This window comes from Trichechus manatus, unplaced genomic scaffold (assembly GCF_000243295.1).
Source record: "Trichechus manatus latirostris isolate Lorelei unplaced genomic scaffold, TriManLat1.0 scaffold00151, whole genome shotgun sequence".
NCBI lineage: Eukaryota > Metazoa > Chordata > Mammalia > Sirenia > Trichechidae > Trichechus > Trichechus manatus.
In genome coordinates, this window is record NW_004444087.1 from 4,616,506 (window position 1) to 4,641,305 (window position 24,800).

At 46.8% G+C, this 24,800-nt stretch overlaps 2 protein-coding genes across 2 annotated transcripts in view; one reads left to right on the forward strand and one right to left on the reverse strand.

Moving 5' to 3' along the window:
• DNAAF5 (dynein axonemal assembly factor 5) overlaps window positions 1-112 on the reverse strand; it is a 47,058-nt gene extending 46,946 nt beyond the window's left edge. Inside the window, exon 1 of the mRNA XM_004385974.2 lies at window positions 5-112. Coding sequence (XP_004386031.1) covers window positions 5-112 — 108 coding nt within the window. The remainder of the gene's footprint in view (window positions 1-4) is intronic.
• A 10,852-nt stretch (window positions 113-10,964) lies between these two features.
• PRKAR1B (protein kinase cAMP-dependent type I regulatory subunit beta) overlaps window positions 10,965-24,800 on the forward strand; it is a 143,173-nt gene continuing 129,337 nt past the window's right edge. Inside the window, exon 1 of the mRNA XM_004385935.2 lies at window positions 10,965-11,144. Coding sequence (XP_004385992.1) covers window positions 10,965-11,144 — 180 coding nt within the window. The remainder of the gene's footprint in view (window positions 11,145-24,800) is intronic.

Sequence of the window (24,800 nt, forward strand, 5' to 3'; positions counted from 1 at the left end):
CGGCCTCCAGCCCCGGCAGCAGGCGGCTCAGGGCGCGGCTCAGTTCCGCCGCCTCCGCCGTCTCGGCTGGGCCCGGGGGCGCCGGGGCGTCCGGTGCCACCAGCGCCGCCATCTTCCCCGCGTTGTCCGTATCTAAGGGAAACCGGCGCTTTTACGACGGTTGCGGTGTGGATTGCGGTGCTGTTTCCGGCCTGGCCCCAAATAGAACTTTATTGGCAGCTTTTGACGCGGACAGGACACGGGCCTGGCAGTGGAACGGCGGTCTTCAACGTCATCACAGCACGCCTCGTTAGTCATCTTTGGTTTTCTGTATTAAACGGAAGTAATATCGATATTATATAGGGCTTACTATGTGCCAGGTACTGTCCAATTAATACCTCCCCTAACAAGGAGGCAGTTGCTAGTATGCACACTTTACCAAACTCACTGCCACAGAGTGCGTTCTGATTCATAGGGACTGTATAGGACAGTAGAACTGCTCCATAGGGTTCCCAAGGCTGTAATTTTTACAGAAGCTGACTGCCACATCTTCCTCCCGCAGACTGATGGGTTCGAGTGGCCCCTTTGGTTGGCATCTGAGCGCTTTAACCACTGCACCACCAGAGCTCCTACTCACACTTTACAGGTGGGAAAACCATTTGTATGGAGAAGTAACTGACCCAACGTCAAAAAAAGAAACCAACAACAAACCAAACCTGTTGCTGTGGAATGTGGAGCCAACTCATGGCAACCTTACGTGTTACAGAGTAGAACTGAGCTCCATAGCGTTTCTTGGCTGTAATCTTTACGGAAGCAGTTTGCCAGGCCTTTGTTCCCCAGCATTGCTGGGGGGGTTAAGCCACTAATCTTCTGGTTAGCAGTTGAGCGCAAACCACTTGTGCCACCCAGAAGTCCTTGGGCTTAAGGTCACACCTCTCAAAAGTGGAGAATCCTGGATTCAGAGGAGGTGGATGGAGTGCCGGTGCCTGGGGCTTTCCCCCTAATGAAATCCTGCCTCACACGACTGAAAGAATATTGAGAAAGGAGTCAGTTACCACTCTAGGATACCCAGAGAACCCCTCTCCTGTAATGCTTAAAACCCGTCAAGCTTTGGGAAATACCATTCCAGAAAGGAAGGGTATGAGTTCTAATCATTGGATCCAGTTTTGTGGTTTAAGTTCCTGTGCTGGCTCCCATACATACAATGGTTTCTGAAGGCTCTCTGGTTAGGATATGGCAGGATTAATAACACAAGTCCTCAAGCACGTGATGCTGTTACCTTGAGGGGAGCTCAGGTGTTGGCAGAGGGTACATAAACAGTGTGGAAGAAGTCATACACTAGTAAGTTCAGTAGATAGGAGCAAGATTGAATCTAACAGAGCCCACTGTAACCAAAATTCCCAAAATGCAATCAGCCAAGCAGCTCCTGCCTGTAACAATGTGCTTAATGAGTTTTCAAGAAGAAAAATGTCCTTAATTTTAAGGACTGGTCTTTATTTTGAATCTGACTTTTTTTTTTTTCCTGTTAACATTTGTTTTATAAAATGGTGGTGTTAGTCGACCATCCAGTTAAAATCTAAGTGTCCTTTATCAGGTGAATGGTTAAACAACTGTGGTACACCCATACCATGGACTATTAAACTTGATGTCGTCAAGTTGATTCCGACTCATAGTGACCCTGTAGGACGGAGTAGAACTGCTCCATAGGGTTTCCAAGGAGTGGCTGGTGGATTTGAACTGCTGACCTTTTGGTTAGCAGCCGAGCTCTTAAACACTGCACCACCAGGGCTACATTTAATAAGAGAAGCTAGACAAATGGTTATTCATGTGTAAAAGATGAAATTGGATCCCTCCCTCACACCATATATAAAATACCAACTTCAGTAGAATTAAGTACTTAATTTGGATTTCCTCACACAAGATGGTCTCAGGGTAGTCTCTTCTTAACCGGTGGCTGGCGACCAAGAGAGAGTAAGCAGAAGCTGCCTTTCCTTTTAAAGGCTGGCCTAGAACTGGCACAGAGTCACTTCTGCCACATTCTCATGGCCAAAACAAGTCCTAAGACCAGGCTAGATTCAAGGGAGGGGGAATAGATCCAACCTCTTAATGTGAGGAGAGACATGCATAGACAGGGAGGGAGGAATTGATGGTGGCCATCTATGAAGACTATGTACCCCAGAAGCTGAGAGAGACTGTGGTAGCCAGCCTCCAAGATGGGCCTAATGATCTCTGCCTTTTGAGACTCATGTCTTTTTGTAGTTTGCTCCCACATTAGATAGGGTTGACCTGTGTAACCAATAGGATATTGAAGGAATGATAGAGTGTGCTTTCTTTAGCTAGATTTTTTTAAGTGGCTTCTCTTATGCACTTTGGGGAACGCCATGTTGTGAGGACACTCAAGCAGCCCTACAGAGAGCTCCACCTAGTGAGGAATTGAGGCCTCCTGCCGACAGCCACCGGAGGGAGCCATTTTGAAAGATGATCGTCCAGCCCCAGCCAAGCCTTCCGATGATGAAGCACAAGCTGATGTCATGATTGCAACATCATGAAAGACCCTGAGCCAGACCACCACCAGCTAGCAGAAACTGAGAGATAGTAATCTGGGATAATTTGTTACCCAGCAAAAGATATTTAATATATGGACATGAAGAAGGGATTTACAAGGAGGCTATTTTTTGGGAAAACTGTGTTACTCTCTGTTCCTTCCCGCCCCCAAGACTGGAGGATGCTTTTCCTTTCCACCTCCAGGAGTGGATGCTTTCTCCTTCCCCTAAAGCCAAAAGCAAGGAGCTTCATTTGGACCATTTAGACCCTGGACCCTGACGTAGGTTGATACCGTGGCCTGAGGTTTGACTTTCTTCTGGGAATTCTAGTCGCCAGAGGCTGCTCTGATGGTGGGAGGGGTGAAGCACTCGTTAGCAACTTTGGAGAGGGTGGATAGGCAGGGGGAAAAGCAAGAGGGATCTCTCTCTCTCTTTTTCCAGCTTGCCGCCAGCAGAAGTGCCTAGCTAGAAGAAGGAAAATGTTTTAACTCTCTAAATCAAGTTTGGAGTTTTAATTATTTGGTAATACTGGACACTTATAATTACTGAATTAATATTGGGTTTATGTCTCATCATAGCTATAGAACTTTTTAATTATCTAAGTTTGAGCCAAAATGTCATCGTGGTTGTTGCGTCTCATCAAGTCGATTCTGACTCGTCGTTACACTATAGGACAGGGTAGAACTGCTCCATAGTGTTTCCAAGGCTGCAACCTTTACGGAAGCAGACTGCCACATCTTTCTCCCATGGAGTGGCTGGTGGGTTCGAACTGCAGACCTTTGTTAGCAGCCGAGTGTTTAACCACTGTGCCACCGGTATTTGGAGCTGTCCAAATTTACATCTGGGGTAGAGAAAGAACTTCCTCCACTGAATATATTTTTAAAAGCCAGTAAGAGGTAAGGAAACACTGATTCCTGAGTCTATTTCAGATGTCTTGCTTATTCAGTGTCCTGGTTACATGTATAAGGAGCCCTGGTGGCGCAATGATTAAGCGCTCTGCTGCCTACCAAAAGGTTGGCAGTTCGAACCCACCAGTGGCTCCACGGGAGAAAAGACCTGGCGATCTGGTCTTGTAAAGATTACAGCCTAGGAAACCCTATGGACCAGTTCTACTCTGTCCTATAGGGTCGCTATGAGTCGGAATCAACTTGACGGCAAACAACAACAAGGATCCCTGGTGATGCAACGGTTAAGCGCTTGGCTGCTAACCGAAAGGTTGGTGGTTTGAATCCACCAGCCGCTCAGCAGGGGAAAGATGTGGCAGTCTGCTTCCGTAAAGATTACAGCCTAGGAAACCCTATGGAGCAGTTCCTCTCTGTCCTATATGGTAACTATGAGCTGGAATCGACTTGACAGCAGTGGGTTTTGGTTTGGTTACATGCATATTAAAGTGTGTCATTTGAGCAAATATAATAAACTGATTTTAGCAAATTGCACTTGGTTCACACATTTCATTCAACAGATATTTATCGGGTGCGTGATACTCCTGAGCATTTTGCTAGGTGCAGAATCCAATGGTGAGTAAAAGCCAATGCGGTTCCTCCTTCCCTTATAGTCACGTGAGGAGATAGTGGCGCAGTGGTGAAGAGCTTGGCTGCTAACCAAAAGGTCGGCAGTTCAAATCCACCAGCTGCTCCTTGGAAACCCTATGGGGCAGTTCTACTCTGTCCTGTAGAGTTGCTATGAGTCGGAATTGACTCGACGGCAACGGGTTTGGTTTTTGGTTTGGGGAGATAGTGCATCAGATGAAGACACAATAAATGCAGGTGTGTGTGAGCAATGCCAGCAGGTGCGGGGTCCTTCGAGGGTCTGCAGGAGCGGGCTTTTCAAGAAAGCAGCACTTTGGGTGGGACATGAAGAATGAGAAGGCACTAAGAAGGCCAAGAGGAAGGGGAATATTGTTCTGGGAGAGGACCCCATGGCCAGTGGGGGGAGAGAGAGCCAGTACAGAGGGGAAAGCGAGGAGAACAAGGCAGGGCTGCAGATGTTGGCAGAGCCCCCGTATGCAGGGCCCTGGGCTTGGAGAAGGGCCTCATAGGCTTTGCCCTTTAAAAAGGAGATATTTTGGATTGAATTGTATCCCCCTAAAAAGATATTATTTGAAGTCCTAAACCCAGTACCTGCGAACATGGCCTTGTTTGGAAATAGGGTCTTTAAAGAGGTTATCGGTGAACATCAGGTCATGCCGGAGTAAAGGACCCCTGCTGGTGCAGTGGTTAAGTGCTCAACTGCTAACTGAAAGGTTGGCGGGTCAGACTCCCTCAGCAGCCCCAAGGGAGAAAGACCTGGTGATCTGCTTCCATGAAGATTACAGCCAAGAAAACCCAATGGAGCAGTGGGGTTGCTATGAGTCAGAATCGACTCAATGGCACCTAACAACAACATACTGGAATAGCCCATTGCCATCAAGTGGATTCTGACTCATAGCGACCCCATGTGACAGAGTAGAGCTGGCTTATAGGGTTTCCAGGGCTTTAAATCTTTATGGAAGCAGGCTGCCACATCTTTCTCCTGTGGAGTGGCTGGTGGGTTTGAACTGATGACCTTTTGGTTACTTAGTGATGTCTTTATAAAACAAGAGAAGAGACACACAAGGGGACGATGGCCATGTGAGATTGATGTGATTGCCAGCCGTCACCAGAAGCTAGGAGAGAGGCGTGGAAAAGATTCTCCTTCAGAACCCTCAGAAGGATCCAGCATGACTGACACCTTGATTTTGGATTCCCAGCCTTCAGAACTGTGAGACAATACATTTCTGTCATTTAAAGCGACCCAGCTTGTTGTATTTTGCTATGGCGGGCTCAAGACACTCACACAGGTGGTCTGGGCAGCTGTGTGGAAAAGAAGGGAATGTGGACAGATTGGAGAATCATTTTCTAGGTAACACTGACAGAACTTGGCAGTGGAATAGGGGCTGAGGGAGAGGGAGATGTCGAGGCAGACTCCCAGGTTTCTGGCTTGGAGAACTGGACAGATGGTGGTATCTTTCACGGAGAGAGAAAACACTGGAAGATGACCAGGTTTGCAGGGGGACAGCATGTGTTGGGTTTTGGACATGTTGATCTTGAGGAATGTTCCAGTTATCTAATGCTGCTTAACAAATCACCCTAAAACATAGTGGCTTGAACAAGGGCATCTATTAAACTTGCAGTTTCTGTGGGTCAGCATGTGCACAGGACACAGTGCGGGCAGCTTGTCCCTGCTCCATGATATCTAGGGCCTCAACCTGAAGGCTGGAAGCTGGAAACATCTGATGGCTTGTCACTCTCTTGTCTGGCTATCGACTGGGAGCCTCAGCTCCTCTCCAAGTGGGCTAGTTGGGCTTGCTCACAACATGGCCGCTGGGTTCTAAAGGTGACTGTCCCAAGAGTGAGAAGCCCAGGTGACAGTCGTATTCCAGCAAGCAGGGATCATGTGTGCCATCCTAGAGTCTGTCCCCACACCCCTCAAGACCATACCAGGGAGTAGTGTGTGAGGCCAGACTTCATCTAGATTCTGTGGTGATGGGGGATTTGCCTCCCAGACCCACACAGTAAACAAACTGAACATTCGAGGACGCTGTTCTTATATAAAGTCCTCCTGCTCCCTCCATCAGGGGGAGTTTCTCATGGTTGAAGTTTCTTCAGAAGCCCCCTTCCTGCTGCCATGTTGTCAGGAACATCTACCCTCCTTTCATCTCCTCCATCCTCCATCCTTAGCTCTCTCCTCCCCTGTGGTCTCATCACTTGCATCCCTGTGGAGTCCAGGAAGGTGTCTTCTCCAGAGAGAAATTATCCAACTCCCTGGGGAGTGGACTCAGCTGTAAGAATCATAATTATTTTTGCTCATGGTCCTGGATTCTCACTTGGTGTTGGCCTCTTAGCCTCGATTTTGGCCTTGCCTCACCTCAGTTCCTCAAGAATCATTATCTACTTTGATTTTAGGGTTTAATGACTGTGCCCAGATAAAGTTCTTAGTCCTGTCGCTGTCCACTATTTTCACATGCATTATGTCGCAAGTGCTCAGTGGGAGAATCGGGATTCAGCCCCAGAAAGCCTACCTACAGAGCCTCTGTGAGTGTCCTGGAGCTGCTGTAACAAAATACTACAAACTTGGGGGCTTATAAGAACAGAAATTTACTGTCTCACAGCTCTGGAGGGCTGGGAGTCTGAGATCAAGGTGTTGGCAGTGTTGATTCCTTCTGAGGCTCAAAGAGGCACTGTTCCACTCCACCCTCCCATCTTCTGGTGACTCCAGGCATTCCTTGATGTTCCTTGGCTTGCAGCTATGTCTGCCTCTGTCATTACATGGTGTCCATCTCTCTCCCTGTCTCTTCTTTTATAAGGACACCACTCAGATTGGATTAGGGCCTGCCCTACTCCGTATTAACTGATAATATCTTCAAAGACCCTATTTCCAAACAAGGTAACGTCTGGAGTTAGGACTTTATCACATCTTTTTAGGGGACAAAATTCAACCCACAACACGGCCCATCTCAACCACAGTGCTCTGCAGCCTCTCCACTGTGGCTTAATGAACGCTCCTGTTTTCTTTCTGTAACCCAGAAAATATGGATTGAATTTTCTCCTTGCCACACACAGTGGGTAAAGAACCAGGCAGCCACTCTCTCTGCCAGCTTGGTGCCTTCAGCATAGCAGGGAGACAGAAATTAAACCAACAACCTCTTGCATAATAATTCCACACACGTGTGATAAGCGCTATGAAGGAAAGGTACAGGAACCTTGGGTGGGGACTTCAGATGACCTGAATCATGTTGGGGTGCAAGGGGCCTTTGGGAAGTTCCCTGCGGAAGTAACACTTAAGTTGAACCTTGGCGGGAGAAAAGAATTTAAGGGTGGGTGGGGGTAATGGAAGGAGCCCTGGTGGTGTAGTGGTTAAAGTAATCGACTGCTAACCCAAAGGTTGGCGGTTCGAAACCACCAGCGGCTCCGTGGGAGAAAGATGTGGCGGTCTGCTTCCGTAGGGATTTACAGCTTTGGAAACCCTAGGTGGTCGCTATAAGTCAGAATGGACTCGACAGCAGTGGGTTTTTGGGTGGGAGTTAATGAGTAGGGTTGGGTCTTTGCAAGGCTTGGTCACTGTGAGCTTGATCACTTGATGAACCCTAGAATCAGGTTCTGAGGGTGAAGGAAGGATCCTCAGCGCTGGGAAATGTGAATGCCTTCGGCTAAAGGTCCCTGGGTGGTGCAAAACAGTTTGTGTTGGGCTGATAACTGAAAGGTTGGCACCCAGAGGCACCGTGGAAGAAAAGGCCTGGCAATCTGTTTCCAAAAAGATTACAGACAAGAAAACCCTATGGAGCAGTTCTACTTTGTCACAGTCGGAATCGACTGCACATCACAAAACAACAATGATGGAAAATAACAGATGAGCTGAGGAAAACTAATTGGGATTCACTGGGACATTTGAATTGATAACCCATCACAAAAGCCAGAATGGGTCAAGGTCCAGCCAGGTGGCAACCTACCTGTTGACACCAGCATTGTGGTCCACTGGGTTTGCTGAGCCAGCTCGTGAGGGACCCTTGGCTTTCCTCAGGGATGTTGGCTCCTGAGATCCTCCAGTTAGCTTCCCTGGCTGACCTGTGCTCAGACACCACCACCCCTCCATTATCATGGGCCATTCAATGGTGTTGGTAAGGACTCTGCCAGTGTAGGCAAAACAGGAGGTTGAGTCATAGAAACATAGGGACAGTGGTGTTTCCTGAGGCCTGGGCTGTAGGTTAGGTTATCACTGCCAGTAGGTCCTCGAAGGGCTCTTTCCAGGTTCCAGAGACCACCTGGACTCCATGGATGGTGGGGAAAAATCTGAGGACCACCCTGCCATTGTCCACTGGGCCATCTGGGTGAAGTGGGCACCCTTTAACCAAGAAAGGAAATCAGCTTGCTTCACCGTGGGGATTCCTCAGCGCTGGCCACCCGTCCGGCCCCCAGTGATAGACCCTGGAAGGTGGGTGTGCTGGCCCGGCCCGCACCCCTAGACACGCCAGGGGAGCGGCTGAGTACCAGGAGCGCAGAGGGCAGGGTGCTGGCGGCAATGAGCTGAAGGCGATCGCAGGCTTCTGCAGGGTGGGGGGTGGGGGCAAGCAGGAGGCAGAGTGGTAGTGGGGGTGGTGGGTTGCTCATAAGTGGCGCCTCTGTGGGTCTGTCTGTCTAGTGAGAGGCCTGTCCACGCTGTGAGTCCGGGAGCCTGGCCAGCCAGGTGCCCCGCGGAGCGGCTCAGCAGGGCACGGAAGGTGGAGAGCAACCAGGGGCGGGAGAGGAGGCCTGGGTTGAGGAGGCCAGAGTAGGGGGTATGGAGACAAGGGAGAGAGAAGCGGGGGAGGAGAAAGAGGGGGTGGGAGGCCCGCCGGGGTGGGGAGGCAGGAGGGGTTGCTCAGCGGGGGCGCAGCAGGGGGGTCCGCGGGACGGGGGAGGCCAGGCCGGGGTTGGGGGGTCCGCAGGACCAGAAAGCCGGAGCGGGTGTCCGCGGAAGCCCAAGGTGGAGGGGGGTCGGTGAGGCTGGGAGGCCGCCGTAGGGGGGTGACACGGGGCGGTGCCGGCGTGGAGGGGGCGGCACCTCACGGCGCGGGACCAATCGCAGCCACCTGGCCTCCACCCCCACCCCAACTCCAGCCGGTCCGCCCCACCCGCGATCTCTGTACCGCAGCCGCCTCCGGTCTCCGCGCATCCAGGTACGCCCGGGGCTGGGGGACCGGGGGTCTGCAGCGGGACCTTTGGCCTTGGTGGGAGGCTGGGCCTCTGGGCCAGGCCTCAGGGAGCCCCTCCCACCCAGGACGCGGAGGAAATTCGGAAATGACAGGAAAATGTCTCCCTCCCCCTTTGGGGATGCGGTGTCTGAGGTGGAACCCGGACCGGGGAGGGAAGGGCAGCCACGGCCCCATCGAGCCACAGCGGGGGCGTCCCGGCCCCAGTGTCCCCCTCCTGATCCTTGAGGGGTGTCCTGGTTCTGGTGTCATCCCAGCTAGTAGCCCCGGGGAGAGCCCAGCTCCCCATCCTGGTCCTTGGGGAGGGGTCCGGCCCCGGTGTCACCCCTACTGGTAGCTCCAGGGAAGGCCAGGCGACCCCATCCTGATCCTGGGGGTTGTCCTGGACCCGGTGGCCCCCACCCCCCCGCGTCGCCTCCTCCGGGTCCCTCCGGCTTGAACCCCCGCCGGGCGCAAAGGCCGGGTGCGAAGCGGCATGTCTCTGAGTGAGTGAGTGGGCCGGTGGGGCGGGCCGCGGTCGCGGGAACTCACGGAGTCGCCTTTCCTGGAGCCTCGGCGGTCGGGGGCAGGGGGAGAGGGGTTCGGCGCGGGGGCACATTCCATGACCCAGCTCATTGTGATTTAACGCCTGCGTTGGGGGCGCAGTCAGCGTCGCTTAGAAGTCGGCCCAGCTCCTGCCATTGTTCTGGGTTTTCCATCCTTCAAGAAGACCCCTCAGCTGGTTTTTAGTTTTTGCCCCTTTTTCTTTTTGCCTGTACAGCAGGTCAGCACGAACCTGTAACAGCAGCTCTCTGATCTCCTCCCCCGCTGATATCTCATGGAGAATTCCAATGGGTGGGTCCGAGGGTCCTGCCTATATTCCTCCTTGGCATTGTCCTGGCCTCCCCATTGCTTGCACTCCCGGATTCCTCCTCAACTTCTCAGGGAAACAGAAGGGGTTTTCTAAATCACCTGCAAATACTGTTTGAACCTCTTAGATTTCTACACAGATCTGTCTAGAAATAAGGCTTTTATGGTGGTTATGATATATTAGAAGTACTTAACCAAAAGGTTGGCAGTTCAAACCCACCCAGAGGCCCTCAGAAGAAAGGCCTGGTGATCTGCTTCCAAAAGGCCACAACCACTGAAAACCCTACGGAGCACAGTTCTATTCTGACACAGGTGAAGTCACCATGAGTCGAAATTGACTCCACAGCAACTGGTTTGGTTTTTGGTTTTATGATTTACTTCGCTAGTCCAGGGCTTTGAACTGGTTTGGTCCAGTTCAAACCCCTGCTGAGAATTTACATTTCTACCTAAGGTATACTGAATCAGAATCTGCATTTTAACAAGATCGCCAGGTGATTCTTATGTGTAATAAATTTTGAGAACCAATGCTCTACTAGTGGTTCTCAGAACTGGCCCCTAACCAGCAGTATTAGCATCTTCTGGGAACTTGTTAGAGATGCACATTCTCAGCAAGGGCTCGAACTGAAATGAACCGGTTCGAAGCCCTGTTAAGGACTCATCTAGGCCTACGAGATGAAAGATTTATGACAGGTGCAAATCGGAATATTTTCTTCCATGTTGCACCATTCATCTGACAGGACCACAGAACAATAACCTTTACAAAGTATATATTCATAAAACATGGGAGTGCTGCCTAGGGCTCCCCTGGGCTAGCTCATTCTCAGGCCTTACAAGCTGTGTTTTCCTCTCCTGCTGTTTTCTTAAACAGGAAGAAAGAAGACTTTCTGATGATGGCTTGTCCGTCCCCTTGGCTCTCCGAGGAGGATGAGAGTCTCAAAGGGTGTGAACTGTATGTTCATAAGCACAGCATCCAGCAGGTGCTCAAAGAGTGTATCGTGCACCTATGCATCGCCAAGCCGGACCGTCCCATGAAATTCCTGCGGGAATACTTTGAAAAGTTGGAGAAGGTCAGTGGTTTTGACCACCTGGTTTTTCCCTTTGTAGGTGTCCTGGATGGGGGGAGCACCCCGTAAAACTCTCTTTCCGTCTCTCATTCCATAAGCGAATGTCAAATGCCACCCCCCTAAATGTAGTCATTGTGAAACTCCCCAGGAGCACAGGTAGAGAAGTCGTTTTGGGGCTGACCCTGCCCGGTTTGGTTTCATGGGGTTCATTCTGAGGTGAGGTCTTTCCAGCTACAGAAATTCCCCCTTCTTTTTCTAGGTGACTCAGGGTTTCCAGCTATCTTCAGAGGTCTCATTGGAGGTGTCGCAGGGTTTTAGGTCCAGCTGACTGTTATGGAACTCACTCGGGATAGAGGTGGAGACCAGGTCTAGTTATAGATGCCATTGACATTTGGGATAAGGAAAATAGCTCTAATTGCTAAGGTTGGAGGTTGGACTCCACGTCAATCTGTGTCTGAAACTTTGCAGACACTAGGAGAAGAAATTCTGCCCCTCTGAATTTTTTTGGCAAGTATGTATGTGGGGGCAAGCACATGCCTGTTCTATCCCTTCTCTTCTGAGGAGAGAGACCCCCCCCACACACACAACTTATTTCTCTGTGAATGAGATCTCTCATCCCCCTTCCTGACCCCCTGCTTCTAGGTTTTTCTTGTGGCTGGAAAACAGATGTTGGGACATCAGCTCTGCTGATGACATTCTCAGGGTCCCCACTCTTGCTCCCTACCCCTGACTCTCCTTGGGTATCACCTAAGGTTCCTCCTCTTGGCCCTTTTACCACAACTTACCTATCCCTTGTCCCAGTCTCTCATGGGGACGGAATGGGAACCTGGTAAACCAGTTCATGATAAGGTCTGTTTTTAAGCACCTATGAGACCCAAGGTCTCTAGCTAATGGTGTTTATACTTTTGTCAGGGGCCTCCCATAGTCACATAGCCCTAATCTAAAGGACTGAATTTATTTCTTCCCTTAAAAAAATCCATTAAAAAACATTTTAAGGTAATGCATGCCTAGTAAAGAAAATTTGAAAAGTTCAGAAGTAGAAAGAAATAAAAATCATCTGTAGTCCTCTCCACCTGTTTTTGTTTTTCTCCTCTTGCGTAGTATGTGTATGTGTGTTTTAAAAAGTTGTAATCATGCTGTAGATGCAATTTTACGTTTTGTACTTTTCATTTATTATATACTCTTCATAGATCTCACTTTGAGTGGCGGCATAATGTTCTGTTGAGACAATATACTAAGATTTTGTCGACCTTTTCCCCATTGATTGGACCATTTAGTTGTTTCCACTTTCCTTTAATATTAAAAATGATGCCTTACTAACATACTTGTATGTAGATTTCTTTTTCTATACGTGGTATTGCTTGTTTAGGAGAGTCTTTCAGAAGTGGAATTACTGGATCAAAATTTACGAACATTTTTATGAATCTTGTTGGTATTGCCAAAGAGCTTTCCAAAATGGCGGCATCAATTTACATTCCCACTAGCAGAGTATGATTGTTGGTTTACCAACCCTAGCCAACTCTGGGTGTTTCATTTAAAAATTTTTTTTTCCAGTAGGTAGGTGAAAATGCTCATGTGGCCTTGATCCATCTTTCTTTGGTTACTTATGAGACCAAATGTTTAGGAGGACCGTTCCAGGGGGGTATTCCAGTTCCCAAGCACATGTGCATCTGTTTTCTGTACCTTTGAAAGGGGAGAATCAGGCAGGTGACAGTGCATCCTTGTCCACATCAAACCATAACTTCATTAAAACTGGAGTTACTTAAATCGGATTGTTAACAAATGATTTCTAGCCAGGTAATGAATGAGCAGAAGTCGACTTGACAGCATCTGACAACAAAAACAACACTGAGTCCCTCAGGGCGTGAGCTGTAGGCACGACTGGAGTCAGGGGACCTCTTAGGGGGTCTGAGGCTGGGTGGAGACAAGACCTGAGCTAAGGCAGCCCAGTGAGAACATAGCAGTGGTTCTCAACTGGGGACATTTTGCTCCCTAGGGGACATTTGGCAATGGCCGGAGACATTTTTGGTTGTTACGATTGGGAGAGGGTGCTTTTGTCATCTGGTGGATGCAGGCCAAGGATGCTACTAAACACACTACAATGCACAAGGCAGCCCCCCACAACCAAGAATTGTCTGGCCCCAAAATCTCAATGGTGCCAGGGTTAAGAAATCCTACAGTAGAGAGAAGGCATTAGAGAGAAGGCAATGAGCCCAAGATCACCAGGACATAGAATGGGCAGGACATAGTAACAACAAGTATTTGGACAGACAGGGTCTTGAAGTTGGGGTGATGCCTGGGAGATAAGGAGGACCCAGGAGGAAGCCGTTTGGCAGTCCTAATGCATATGAGTTACGGGCTGTCTGGATCATCCAAGTAGAGATGCACAGTAGGAGCTTGCTGGAGACCAGGTGCAGAGGTGAAGGAGACAGTTGGAGGTTGTACAGGTGTCAAGCCAGAGATGACGGGGCTGCTTTAGGATGGTGCGTGGAGATGGAGCAACGTGGTCAGGCTGGGCCAGCGGGGCTGTTTGTCTTGTGACCGCAAATAGCGGAGCCATTTGTCTTGGACATGGGGTGAGAGCAGCAGGGTGGAGTGTGACTCCTGGGGCCTGAGACTCTGAGTGAGTGGAGGGGCTGCTTACCCAGAAGGGAATGGTGGTGGGGCAGGGCTGGGTGGAAAATGAAGACTTCTATTTGGACTTGGCAGGTTCGAGTTGTCAAGGGGGCAGCCCAATATGAGCTTGGAGTGGAGGAGAGGCTGGGGCAAGGATATGGATCTGAGAAGATGAGTGGTTCATACATTTCCTGGGAGGTAATTTATTACCTGCCTTTTACAGGCGAGGACTGAAGCTCAAAGAGGTAGGGCAACCTGCCCACAGTCCAGTGATGAGGGAGGCCTCAATTCTAGTCCTGGTTCTAAGTTGAGACCTTTTCTATTATTTAGCAACAAGAGCATTGCATGGGTCATTATGTTATAAATCACTGTCTCCCACAGGTGCCTTCTCAGGCTCGGGCAGGGTGGTCTCGCCTATCCCACACTGACCGAGCAAGCATTGCTAAGTGAAAATAACCTTATGCTGTTGCGTCGACTCCAACACATGACAACCCCACGTTACCGAGTAGAACTGTGCTCCATAGGCTGTAATTTTTCTGGAAGCAGATTGCCAGGCCTTTCTTCTGTGGTACCACTGGGTGTGTTAGAACCACCAACCTTAGGTTAGCAGTCCAGTGCGAACTGTTTACGCCATCCAGTGACGTATAAATGAAATTAGTAGGTTACAAAATACTGTCTGTGGTACAATCCTGTTTTTGTCAAAGGTCATGCCAACAATAATGTATCTACATGCAAAGAAAGAAGTCTGAGGGAGATCCATAAAACGTCTGCAGTGATAGTGTCTCGGGAGCAATGTTACAGCTTGTTTTTGCTCCTTTTTTCGGTGGTAGTTGATAGGTACCAGCCTATTGGCAGATTTTGTGAAGTCTCTGATATTGAATGCATATTTTAAAAAATCCATTGCGGTGAAATATGTATAACAAAAAGTTTGCCTTTTTTACCATTTTTAAGTGTATAATTCAGTGGCATTAATTACATTCACCATGTTGTGCAACCATCACCACTGTCTGTTTCCAAAAGTCTTAAAAAACCAGTTGCTGTTGAGTTGACTCCAACTCATGGCGACCCCATCTGTACCAGAATAGAACTGTGCTCCATAGGGTTTTCAATGACTGATTTTTTTGGAAGCAGATTGCCAGGTCTTTCTTCCTCGTCTGTCTTAGTCTAGAAGCTCCTCTGAAACCTGCTCAGCATTACAGCAGCATGCAAGCCACCAATGACAGACAGGTGGTGGCTATGCATGAGGTGCATTGGCTGAGAATCAAACCCAGGTCTCCTGAATGGAGGATGGGAATCCTACCACTGAACCACCACTGCGCCCTTACCAGTTGCTGTGGAGTTGAGTCTGACTCGTGGCAACCCCGTGTGTGTCAGAGTAGAACTGTGCTCCATAGGGTTTTCAGGGGCTGATCTTTTGGAAGTAGATGGCCAGGACTTTCTTTCAATGCGCCTCTGGGTGGACTCGAACCTCCCACCTTTCATTTAGCAGCGAGTACGTTAACTTGTCGCACCACCCAGGGATTCCTCCAGAAGTCTTACATCACTCAAACAGAAATTCAGTGCCCCTTCAGAAATAACCCCCATTCCCTCTCCTCCCAGCCCCTGTTGATCTCTAATCTACTTTTTGTCTCTGTGCATTTGCCTGTTGTAGATATTCCACGTAAGTGAGGTCGTACAATCTTTGTCCTTTTGTGTCTGGCTGATTTCACTCAGCATCACGTCTTCAAGGTTCATCCGTGTCGTAGCATGGATCTGAACTTCATTTCTCTTTATGATTGAATAATATTGTGTCTTAGTTATCTAGTGCTGCCTTCACAGAAATACCACAAGTGGGTGGCTTTAAGGAACAGAAATTTAGTTTCTCACAGTTTAGGAGACCAGAAGTCCAAATTCAGGGCACTGGCTCTAGAGGAAGGCTCTCTCTCTGTAGGCTCTGGAGGAAGGTCCTTGTCTCTTTTCAGCTTCTATTCCTGGGTTTCTTGGTAATCACATGGCGTGGATCTTCCCCTCCGTTTGCGCTGGCTTGCTTGCTTAATCTGCTCTTTTATATCTCAAAAGGATTGACTTAAGACATACCCTGTACTAATACTGTCTCATTAGCGTAACAAAGAAAACCCATTCCTAAGTGGGATTATAACCAGAGGTTTAGGGGTTAGGATTTACAACTTGTATTTTGCGGGGACACAATTCAATCCATAACTTACTTCACTGTGCGGACGGGCCTCATTGTAGCACAATGTGATGAACCCATGTGCTACACCTTTTGTTTTGTTTTCACCTTTTGGCTGTTGTGAATAGTGCTGCTGTGAACATTTTGTATTGCATGCATAGTTTTGTATGTGCATTTTTCTGGGGAGGGTATCCCTCAGTTTGCATGGGATTCTCAACTGATTCTGAGATCCTCAAATATAAAGTACCTAAGAGAGTCTGAGGTGGCACAGTGATTAAGAGCTTGGCTGCTCATCAAAAGGTCGGCAGTTCGAATCCACCAGCTACTCCTTGGAAACCCTATGGGGCAGTTCTACTCTGTCCTATAGGGTCTCTATGAGTCGGAATCAACTCGGCGGCAACGGGTTTTTTTTTTTTTAAGAGAGTCTGAAAATCCCTTGAGGGTCTCATTTCCTGCTATGTTCTCTTGACCCAGGTGATGTCATAAGAGGTTTGTGGAACCAGGAGACACTCTGTACGGTTGAGTGCATTGGGGTACTGGGCCTTCTGGCGCCCAGGGGGGCTGCTTCCAGAGGAGGGGAGCAGTGGTTAAGGCAGCCGCTTCTCCTCATGGGGGCTGGTCAGGGCGGGGCCAGCCTGGGAGGGAGGGCTTTCCTCAGCCTGGTCACAGCAGGATGCATGTTTGTGAAGCCTTGATAAAGAGCCCAGGACAAGGCCTCTGCCTTCCTTACTGGCCAGCAGGAATGTTCCAGTTCTCGGCGCCCAGCGGGCAGGCCCCGGTGAGTGAGTTCTTCGCCTTGGGCCATTTAAGAGGGTCTTGGGTTACTCTATGGTGGAGACTCAGGAGAAGAAAATTCCTTATCTACTAGGCAAACACAGCATTGGAGCTTCCCCCACCAAGATGTGATCTTTCAAAAGATTGTGTAATTACCGTGTCATCAATCCTGTCAATAATGAACTTCGTTATCAAAACAGATCACTCTACAAAAAATACACCCATGACCCTTCACCTATGTGATAAACCTTGATTTTTCTGAGAAATTTTCTTGCTTTGCAATACACACACATACACATGTGGGTGCTTGCAGCATATATGCAGTTTTTGTTTGATTTTTCTTCGTAGTAGCATTTTTATGGCCTCTTATGGCCATGAAATATTCCATTACGTGGATGATGTGTTATAATTATTAACTTCCTTCCATTTTGTATATTTGACAGCCTTTTTTTCCTTCATAAAATACTTTTATGATAATTGTTTTTGTTGTTAAACAAGTTGGCTCTGACTCATGGTGACCTTGTGTATAACGGAATGAAACATTGCCAAGTCCTGTGTGCTATCTTCATGATTGTTAATGAAATGATTTGAAAGAGAAAGGTACATATGCAGATGTCTCAAGAAACTGGGGTTGGAGTGTCTGAATATTTTTATGGTTCTTGAACCTTATTACTAGTTTGTCCTTCAAAGGGTCTAATGAACTTATGGTTCCCCTAATTTGGGTGACTAAGGAGCCCTGGTAATTCAGTGGTTAAGTGCTCGGCTGCTAACCGAAAAGTGGTTGGAACCCACTAGCCACTCTGCGAGAGAAAGATGTGGCAATCTGCTTCGGTAAAGATTACAGCCTTGGAAACCCTGTGGGGCTTCTGCTCTGTCATACAGGGTCCCTGTGAGTTGGAACCAACTCAATGGCAACAGGTAATGGGCGTGACTATCTCTGCTTTCCCAGGTCCTTGCCAACACTGGCTCTTATGATGGTGGTTTATTGTGCTGGTTTGGTGGGTATGTGATACCTCATTGTTGAAGGTGGCCTTTCTCATCTTCCTGGTGGCAGGGTGCCATGTTTGCTTTCCAGTTGTCCATTGGTCAAACAAGATGACGATCCAGGCTAATACTTTGGCTGTTAATAAACTAACAAGTTACATGGAAGAAAAAAACCTTGCATTTCACTTTGGAATGGGCACACACTTAGCTATGAAACAGGGAGAACCCAGGCCGGCTCTTCTGAGAGATGTTTATGGAAGCAGATACTGGCCCATTCAGATAACCAGGCAGGCCATTCCTGAGGGCTGTGGGTTGAAACTGGACTGGCAGATTAGTGTGGTCACTATGTTTTGAGGTTCACCATGAATTTCCTGGTGACTGGCATTGCAGATACCATTATGTTAGCAGACAGAGGCATACACTGAATGGAGTTGGCTTATTTATTTATTTTTGTAAGTGTGTTCTTTTATTTTTCATTTTTATTCTAAGTAATAACATTTTCAGAATAAAAATAATCACCAAAGAGTAATCTCTAAAACCACAAAGACAATGCATTTAATGTTCCTTTTGGAGCATTCAGAATATAAATCATTAAAAAATATATATCCTTAAAGATTAGTCTGAAGGACTAATTGTCCACAGCTACCAAGGCCTCCACCTGACTGTGTCCAGTACAGCTAGATGGTACCACCACTGACTGCTCTGACCAGGATCACAGCAGAGGGTTCTGGACAGAGCTGGAGAAGGATGTAGAGCATAATTCTAACTCAAAAGAAAAAGACCAGATTTACTGGCCTAAAGGAGACTGGAGAAACGCCGAGAGTATGGCCCCCAGACACCCTTTTAGTCAGTGGTGAAGTTACTTCCGAGGTTCACTGTTCAGCCTGGGAGTGGACAGCCCTGTAAAACCAAATGAGACTAACGAGGTACAGGAATCCAGTGACAAGGGCCAGAAGGTAGAAGGGGACAAGGAAGCTGGTGATAGGGAACCCAAGGTTGAGTAAGGATATTGTTGATGTGTTGTGAGATTGTTAACCATTGTCACCAGGCAACATTTGTAGTAACTGTTAAATGAGAAACTGTTTTGTTCTGTAAGCCTTTATCTTAAGTGAGAATAACAGCACAATTGGAAGAGAGTAGTCAATGTCACTGAACTGTGCATGTAGAAATTTTTGAAATGGTGTGTCTTTGGCTATGTATATTTTCACCAAAAAAAAGGTTGAGAAGTTAGAGGGTTGATACGTTGTGGGGTTGTTAACCAATGTCATAAAGCAACATGTGTACTACTGTTTCATGAGAAACTATTTGTTCTGTAAGCCTTCACCTGAAGTACAATTAAAAAAAAAAAATATATATATATATATATATATCTATATATATATATATATCTCCTTACTAAGAAAGCCTTCCGTAAGCTCTGTCTAGGGCAGGGCAATCTGAACAGTGAGAAGAAAGGGTTAAAAAGGGACAGTTTTGGTCGTGTTAACATTTTTATTTTAATAATATTTTATTGTGTTTTCGGTGAAAGTTTACATAGTAGATTAGGTTCCCATTCAACAATTCCGCCCCAAATTGTTCAGAGACATTGGTTACATTCTTCACAATGTGTGAACATTCTCATTATTTCCTTTCTGGTTTTTCCGTTTTCAGTAATCTCGTTTCCCGGCCCCCTTACCTTCTCATCTTTTGTTTTAAAGTAATTGTTGACCACTTGGTCTCATAGAGATGATTTTTAAAAGGAGAACAGTATTCATGGTTGATACTCATTGTTTTGTGAGCCAATTTGTTATTTAGCTAAAAGGTGACCTCAGGTGCTAGTTTTGGTTCAAGGTTTAAAGAACAACTCAAGGGCAATAGTCTTGGGAAGTCCTCTGGTTGCCACCGGACCAGTAAGTCTGGATTTTTGTAAGAAGTTCAAGTTCTTTTCCACATTGTTTTCCCATTCTATCAGGATCCATCAATTGTGGCCCTGATCAAAATGATTAGTAGTGGTAGCTGGGCACATCTAGTTCACCTGGTCTCAGGGTAGATGAGGCTGTGGCTCATGTAGGCCCTGTAGACTAGTTTATTCTCTGAGTCTTTGGCTTCCTTCTTTCTTTTTGGCTCCAGATGAGTAGAGACTGATAGTATCTTAGATGGCCGCTCACAAGCTTTTAAGAACCCAAAAACTGCTCACCAAACTAGTATGCAGAGCATAACTTTATGAACTATATTATGCCAGCTGACCGAGTTGTCCCCCAAGACTATGGTCCTAAGTCTTCAAACGCAGAAAACTAATCCTGTGAGGTGTTTGGTTATGTTTAAGAGGTAGCTGTAACTGCGCTCCCTATGTGTTTTATTATATATATGAATATACATGTATGAACCCACATACATGCATATACATATACCTGTTACCCATTCCCATTGAGTCAATTCTGACCCATAGTGACCCTATAGGACAGAGTAGAACTGACCCATAGGGTTTCCAAGGAGTGCCTGGTGGATTTGAACTTCCGACCTTTTGATTATGAGCCAAGCTCTTAACCACTGCGCCACCAGGGCTCCCTATACATATATATACACCTATATATACACCTATATTTACTGTCAAGAATAGATTTGACACATTAAACACTAATGACTGAAGACCAGATGAGTTGTGGGATGATATACATTAAGAAAGAGAAAGGCCATTAAAGAGACAGGAAAGAAATAAAAGACAAAAATGGATGTCATAAGAGACTCTGAAACTTGCTCTTGAATGTAGAGTCATTAAAGTGAGTGGAAAAAATGTTGAAGTAAAAGCTGAACAAAAAGATTTCAAAGGGCGATGTGAGAAGACAAAGTATTATAATGAAATGTGCAAAGGCCTGGAGTTAGAAAACCAAAAGGGAGGAACATACTCAACATTTCTCAAACTGAAAGAACTGAAGAAAAAATTCAAGCCTCGAGTTGCAATACTGAAGGATTCTATGGGCAAAATATTGAACAATGCAGGAAGCATCAAAAGAAGGTGGAAGGAATAGACTGAGTCACTGTACCAAAAGAATTGGTTGATGTTCAACCATTTCGGGAGGTAGCATATGATCAAGAACTGATGGTATTGACGGAAAAAGTCCAAGCTGCACTGAACACATTGGTAAAAATCAAGGCTCTAGGAATTGACAGAATACCAATTGAAATGTTTTAACAAATGGATGCAATGCTAGAAACACTCACTTGTCTTTGCCAAGAAATTTGGAAGACAGATAACCTGGCCAATCAACTGGAAGAGATCCATATTTGTGCCCATTCCAAAGAAAGGTGATCCAACAGAATGTGGAAATTACTGAGCAATATCATTAATATCACACACAAGTAAAATTTTGCTGAAAGTAATTCGAAAACGGCTGCAGCAGTACATCGACGGGGAACTGCCAGAAATTCAATCCGGACTCAGAAGAGGGTGTGGAATGAAGGATATCATTGCTGATGTCAGGTGGATCTTGGCTGAAAGCAGAGAATACCAGAAAGATGTTTACCTGTGTTTTATTGACAATGCAAAGGCATTCGACTGTGTGGATCATAACAAATTATGGGTAACATTGCAAAGAATGAGAATTCTGGAAGACTTAATTGTGCTTGTGCAGAACCTGTACAAAGACCAAGAGGCAGTAATTCGAACAGAATGTGGGAATGCTAGGTGGTTTAAAATCAGGAAAGATGTGTGTCAGGATTATATCCTTTCACCATACTTATTCAATCTGTATGCTGAGCAAATAATCCAAGAAGCTGGACTATATGAAGGATTGGAGGAAGACTCATTAACAACCTGTAATATACAGATGATGCAAATTGCTTGCTGAAAGGGAAGAGGACTTGAAGCACTTACTGATGAAGATCAAAGAGCACAGCCTTCAGTATGGATTACACCTCAACATAAAGAAAACAAAAATCCTCACAACTGGACCAATAAGTAACATCATGATAAACGGAGAAAATATTGAAGTTGTCAAGGATTTCATTTTACTTGGATCCGTAATCAACATCCATGGAAGTAGCAGTCAAGAAATCAAATGATTGCTTTGGGTAAATCTACTGCAAAAGACCTCTTTAAAGTGTTAAAAAGCAAAGATGTCACTTTAAAGACTAAGGTGTGCCTGATCCAGGCCATGGTGATTTTGAATCACCTTGTATGCATGTGAAAGCTGAACAATGAATAAGGAAGACCAAAGAAGAATTTATGCATTTGAATTATGGTGTTAGTGAAGAATGTTGAATATACCATGGACTACTGTCTTGGAAGAAGTATAGCCAGAATGCTCCTTAGAAGCAAGGATGGTGAAACTTCGTCCCAGGTACTTTGGACATGTTATCAGGAGGAACCAGTCCCTGGAGAAGGACATCATGCTTGGTAAAGTAGAGGGTCAGAGGAAAAGGGGAAGACCCTCAATGAGATGAATGGACACAGTGGCTACAACAATGAGCTCAAACATAGCAACTATTGTGAGGATGGTACAGGATCGGACAGTGTTTAGTTCTGTTGTACATAGGGTCGCTATCAGTTGCAACCAACTCTGCGGCACCACCACCAGCATATACACACCTATACACACTTATATAAGGTCACTATGAGTCGGAATCCACTTGATGGCAATGGGTTTGGTTGGTTGGTATACACATACATGCATTCATATATACCCGCAATACATATTTTGGTTGTTGTTGCTGTTGTTGCAAAATTATATACGCCATAACCAAAATCAAACCAAACCCGTTGCCGTCGAGTCATTTCTGACTCATAATGACCCTGTAGGACAGTAAACTGCCCCATAGGGTTTCCAAGCAGCGGCTGGTAGATTCCAGCTGCCAACCTTTCGGTTAGCAGCCTGAGCTCTTACCCACTGTGCCACCAGGGCTCCTTATATGCCATAGCAATTACAAAAAGTTCTTTTTCTTGTGTACATCTTAGTGACATCATTTACCTTGGTCAGGCTGTTCACACTTCACCTGCAGTCTGTTTTAGGTTTGGAATTGGCTCATCCCACCCCCATTTACAAAATGCCTCTGCCTCCCAAGGTGAAAGTGATGTAGCCCCAGCATTTGAGGGGCTCACAAGCCAATACATGGACAGGTTTGTTGTTAGCTCATGGTGACCTCATGCTCACTGGGACAAAATGCTTCCTGGTCCAGCACCATCCTCGTGATTAGTTGTGGATCTGACCACTGTGATCTACAGGGTTTTCTCTGGCTGATTTTCAGAAGTAAACCACCAAGCCTTTTTTCCTCATCCATCTTAGTCTGGAAGTTCTGCTGAAACCTGTTCAGCATCATAGCAACACACCAGCCTCCACTGACAGACGGGTGGTGGCTGCACATGAGGTGTATTGGCCGGGAATAGAACCTGGGTCTCCTGCATGTAGGTGAGAATTCTACCACTGCACCACCACTGCCTCACATGGACAGAAAGTAGGCGGTTATTGTACATGATGATGAAAGCAATCCCAGAAATACATGTATGGTAAATCATTGGTGGGGGGCATGATTAGGTTTGCCTTGGGAACGATGGGAGGTGGCAGGGAATTTCACAGAGGAAGAGGGGGCCTAAGTGGTCATGGAAGACTACTTAGGTGTTGGCCAGGTAGACATGGGGTTGGGGAAGAGGGCAAAGTCTCTGGACTCTACCATCAGATTGTTGCCGGAGGTAGGCGGGGCGCGGAGGACCTTGTACTCAAGCCAAGCAGTCTGGCAATCTGGATTTCATCCTGCCTGGAGCAGTGGGAGCCATTGCGGACTTCGGAGTTCGACAGCACCGCAGGGACAAGCACTGGGGAACAGATAGGAGGGGGCTCTTCTGGAAATTGAGCGCCCAATATTTTAGGCCCTAATTATCTCCTTCCTGGTCTATTGCAGTGTGGCAGTGGGGAGGGAGTGGGGAGAGATACTCAGGAGGCCTTTAGAAGGTGAAGTAAGCAGGCTTGGAGACCATTGGAAGCGAGAGAGAAGGAAAGGTCTGGGAGTTGCCAGGTGTCCGAGTGGGAGCTGGGTGGATCTCATATGATGTCAGCAGCAGAAAGGAGTTTATGACAAGGAGCAGGCTTGGGTGGAGGGTGGTGGAGACAGGAGGAAATGTTGAAGGAGCAGTGTGTGAGTCAGAAGCTTCAGGAAGAGGCTGAGGCTGCAGATAAAGGGGTGGTTAAAACCATAGTTGGTGTTTAAAAACTCAGGAGTAGACAGTACACCCAGGCTGTCAGGCTCTGGAGAGCACTAGCCTTAAAAGTGGCCAGTGGGAGGATGTCCGCCAAAGTCCGAGACCAGGGGCTCAGAGAAGCCGGAATGGAGTCACCAGCAGCGCTAACAACCCGAATCCAGTAACCTGTGGGCTAAGCAAGGGAGGAGCTGGGTTTCTTGTTCTTTAACTAGAAAAATGAAACAAATAGAACACTAGGTGTTTTTTTTTTAACTGAAAAAGTGATACATGCATATGGCAAAATAAATAAATAAATAAGTAAATAAAACTCTATTAAGGGCAGAGAGTGAAATTAAGCCTCTCTTTTACCCACTCCTCTGTCCTCATCCTCAGGGGCAACCTTTGTGGCTTTTATCCTTTGATGACTTTCTAAGGAATTTTATGCATATAACATACGGACAATGTGCCTGCCCACTTTTTAACTGGATTACACAGTATTTTTGCTGGTCTGCGTCTTGCTTTTTCTTTTCCCCTGACTAAATTGGAAACCATCTGAAAGGTATAGCTCCATGTCAGCATATGTAAAACCATCCCCTTCCCCTTTTACAAATTTATATTTTAATTTAACTACGGTAAAATTCACTCTTTTTGGTGGACAACTCTTTAAGAATTTTGACTAATACATAGAATCTGTAACTATCACTATAATAGAGATAGAAGATAGAGAACAATTCCAACCCTCTTCTTCCTCTGGCCCCCGCAAATTCCCTCCGCCCTTTCTGCTCAAACCCTGTCCCCACCTTCAAACCCTGGCAACCATTGATGTGTTTTCCATCACTATAGTTTTTTTTTTTTTTTTTTTTCCTAATATTTTATTGTACTTCAGGTGAAGGCTTACAGAACAGATAGTTTCTCATGTAACAGTAACACACATGCTGTTTTATGACATTGGTTAACAACCCCA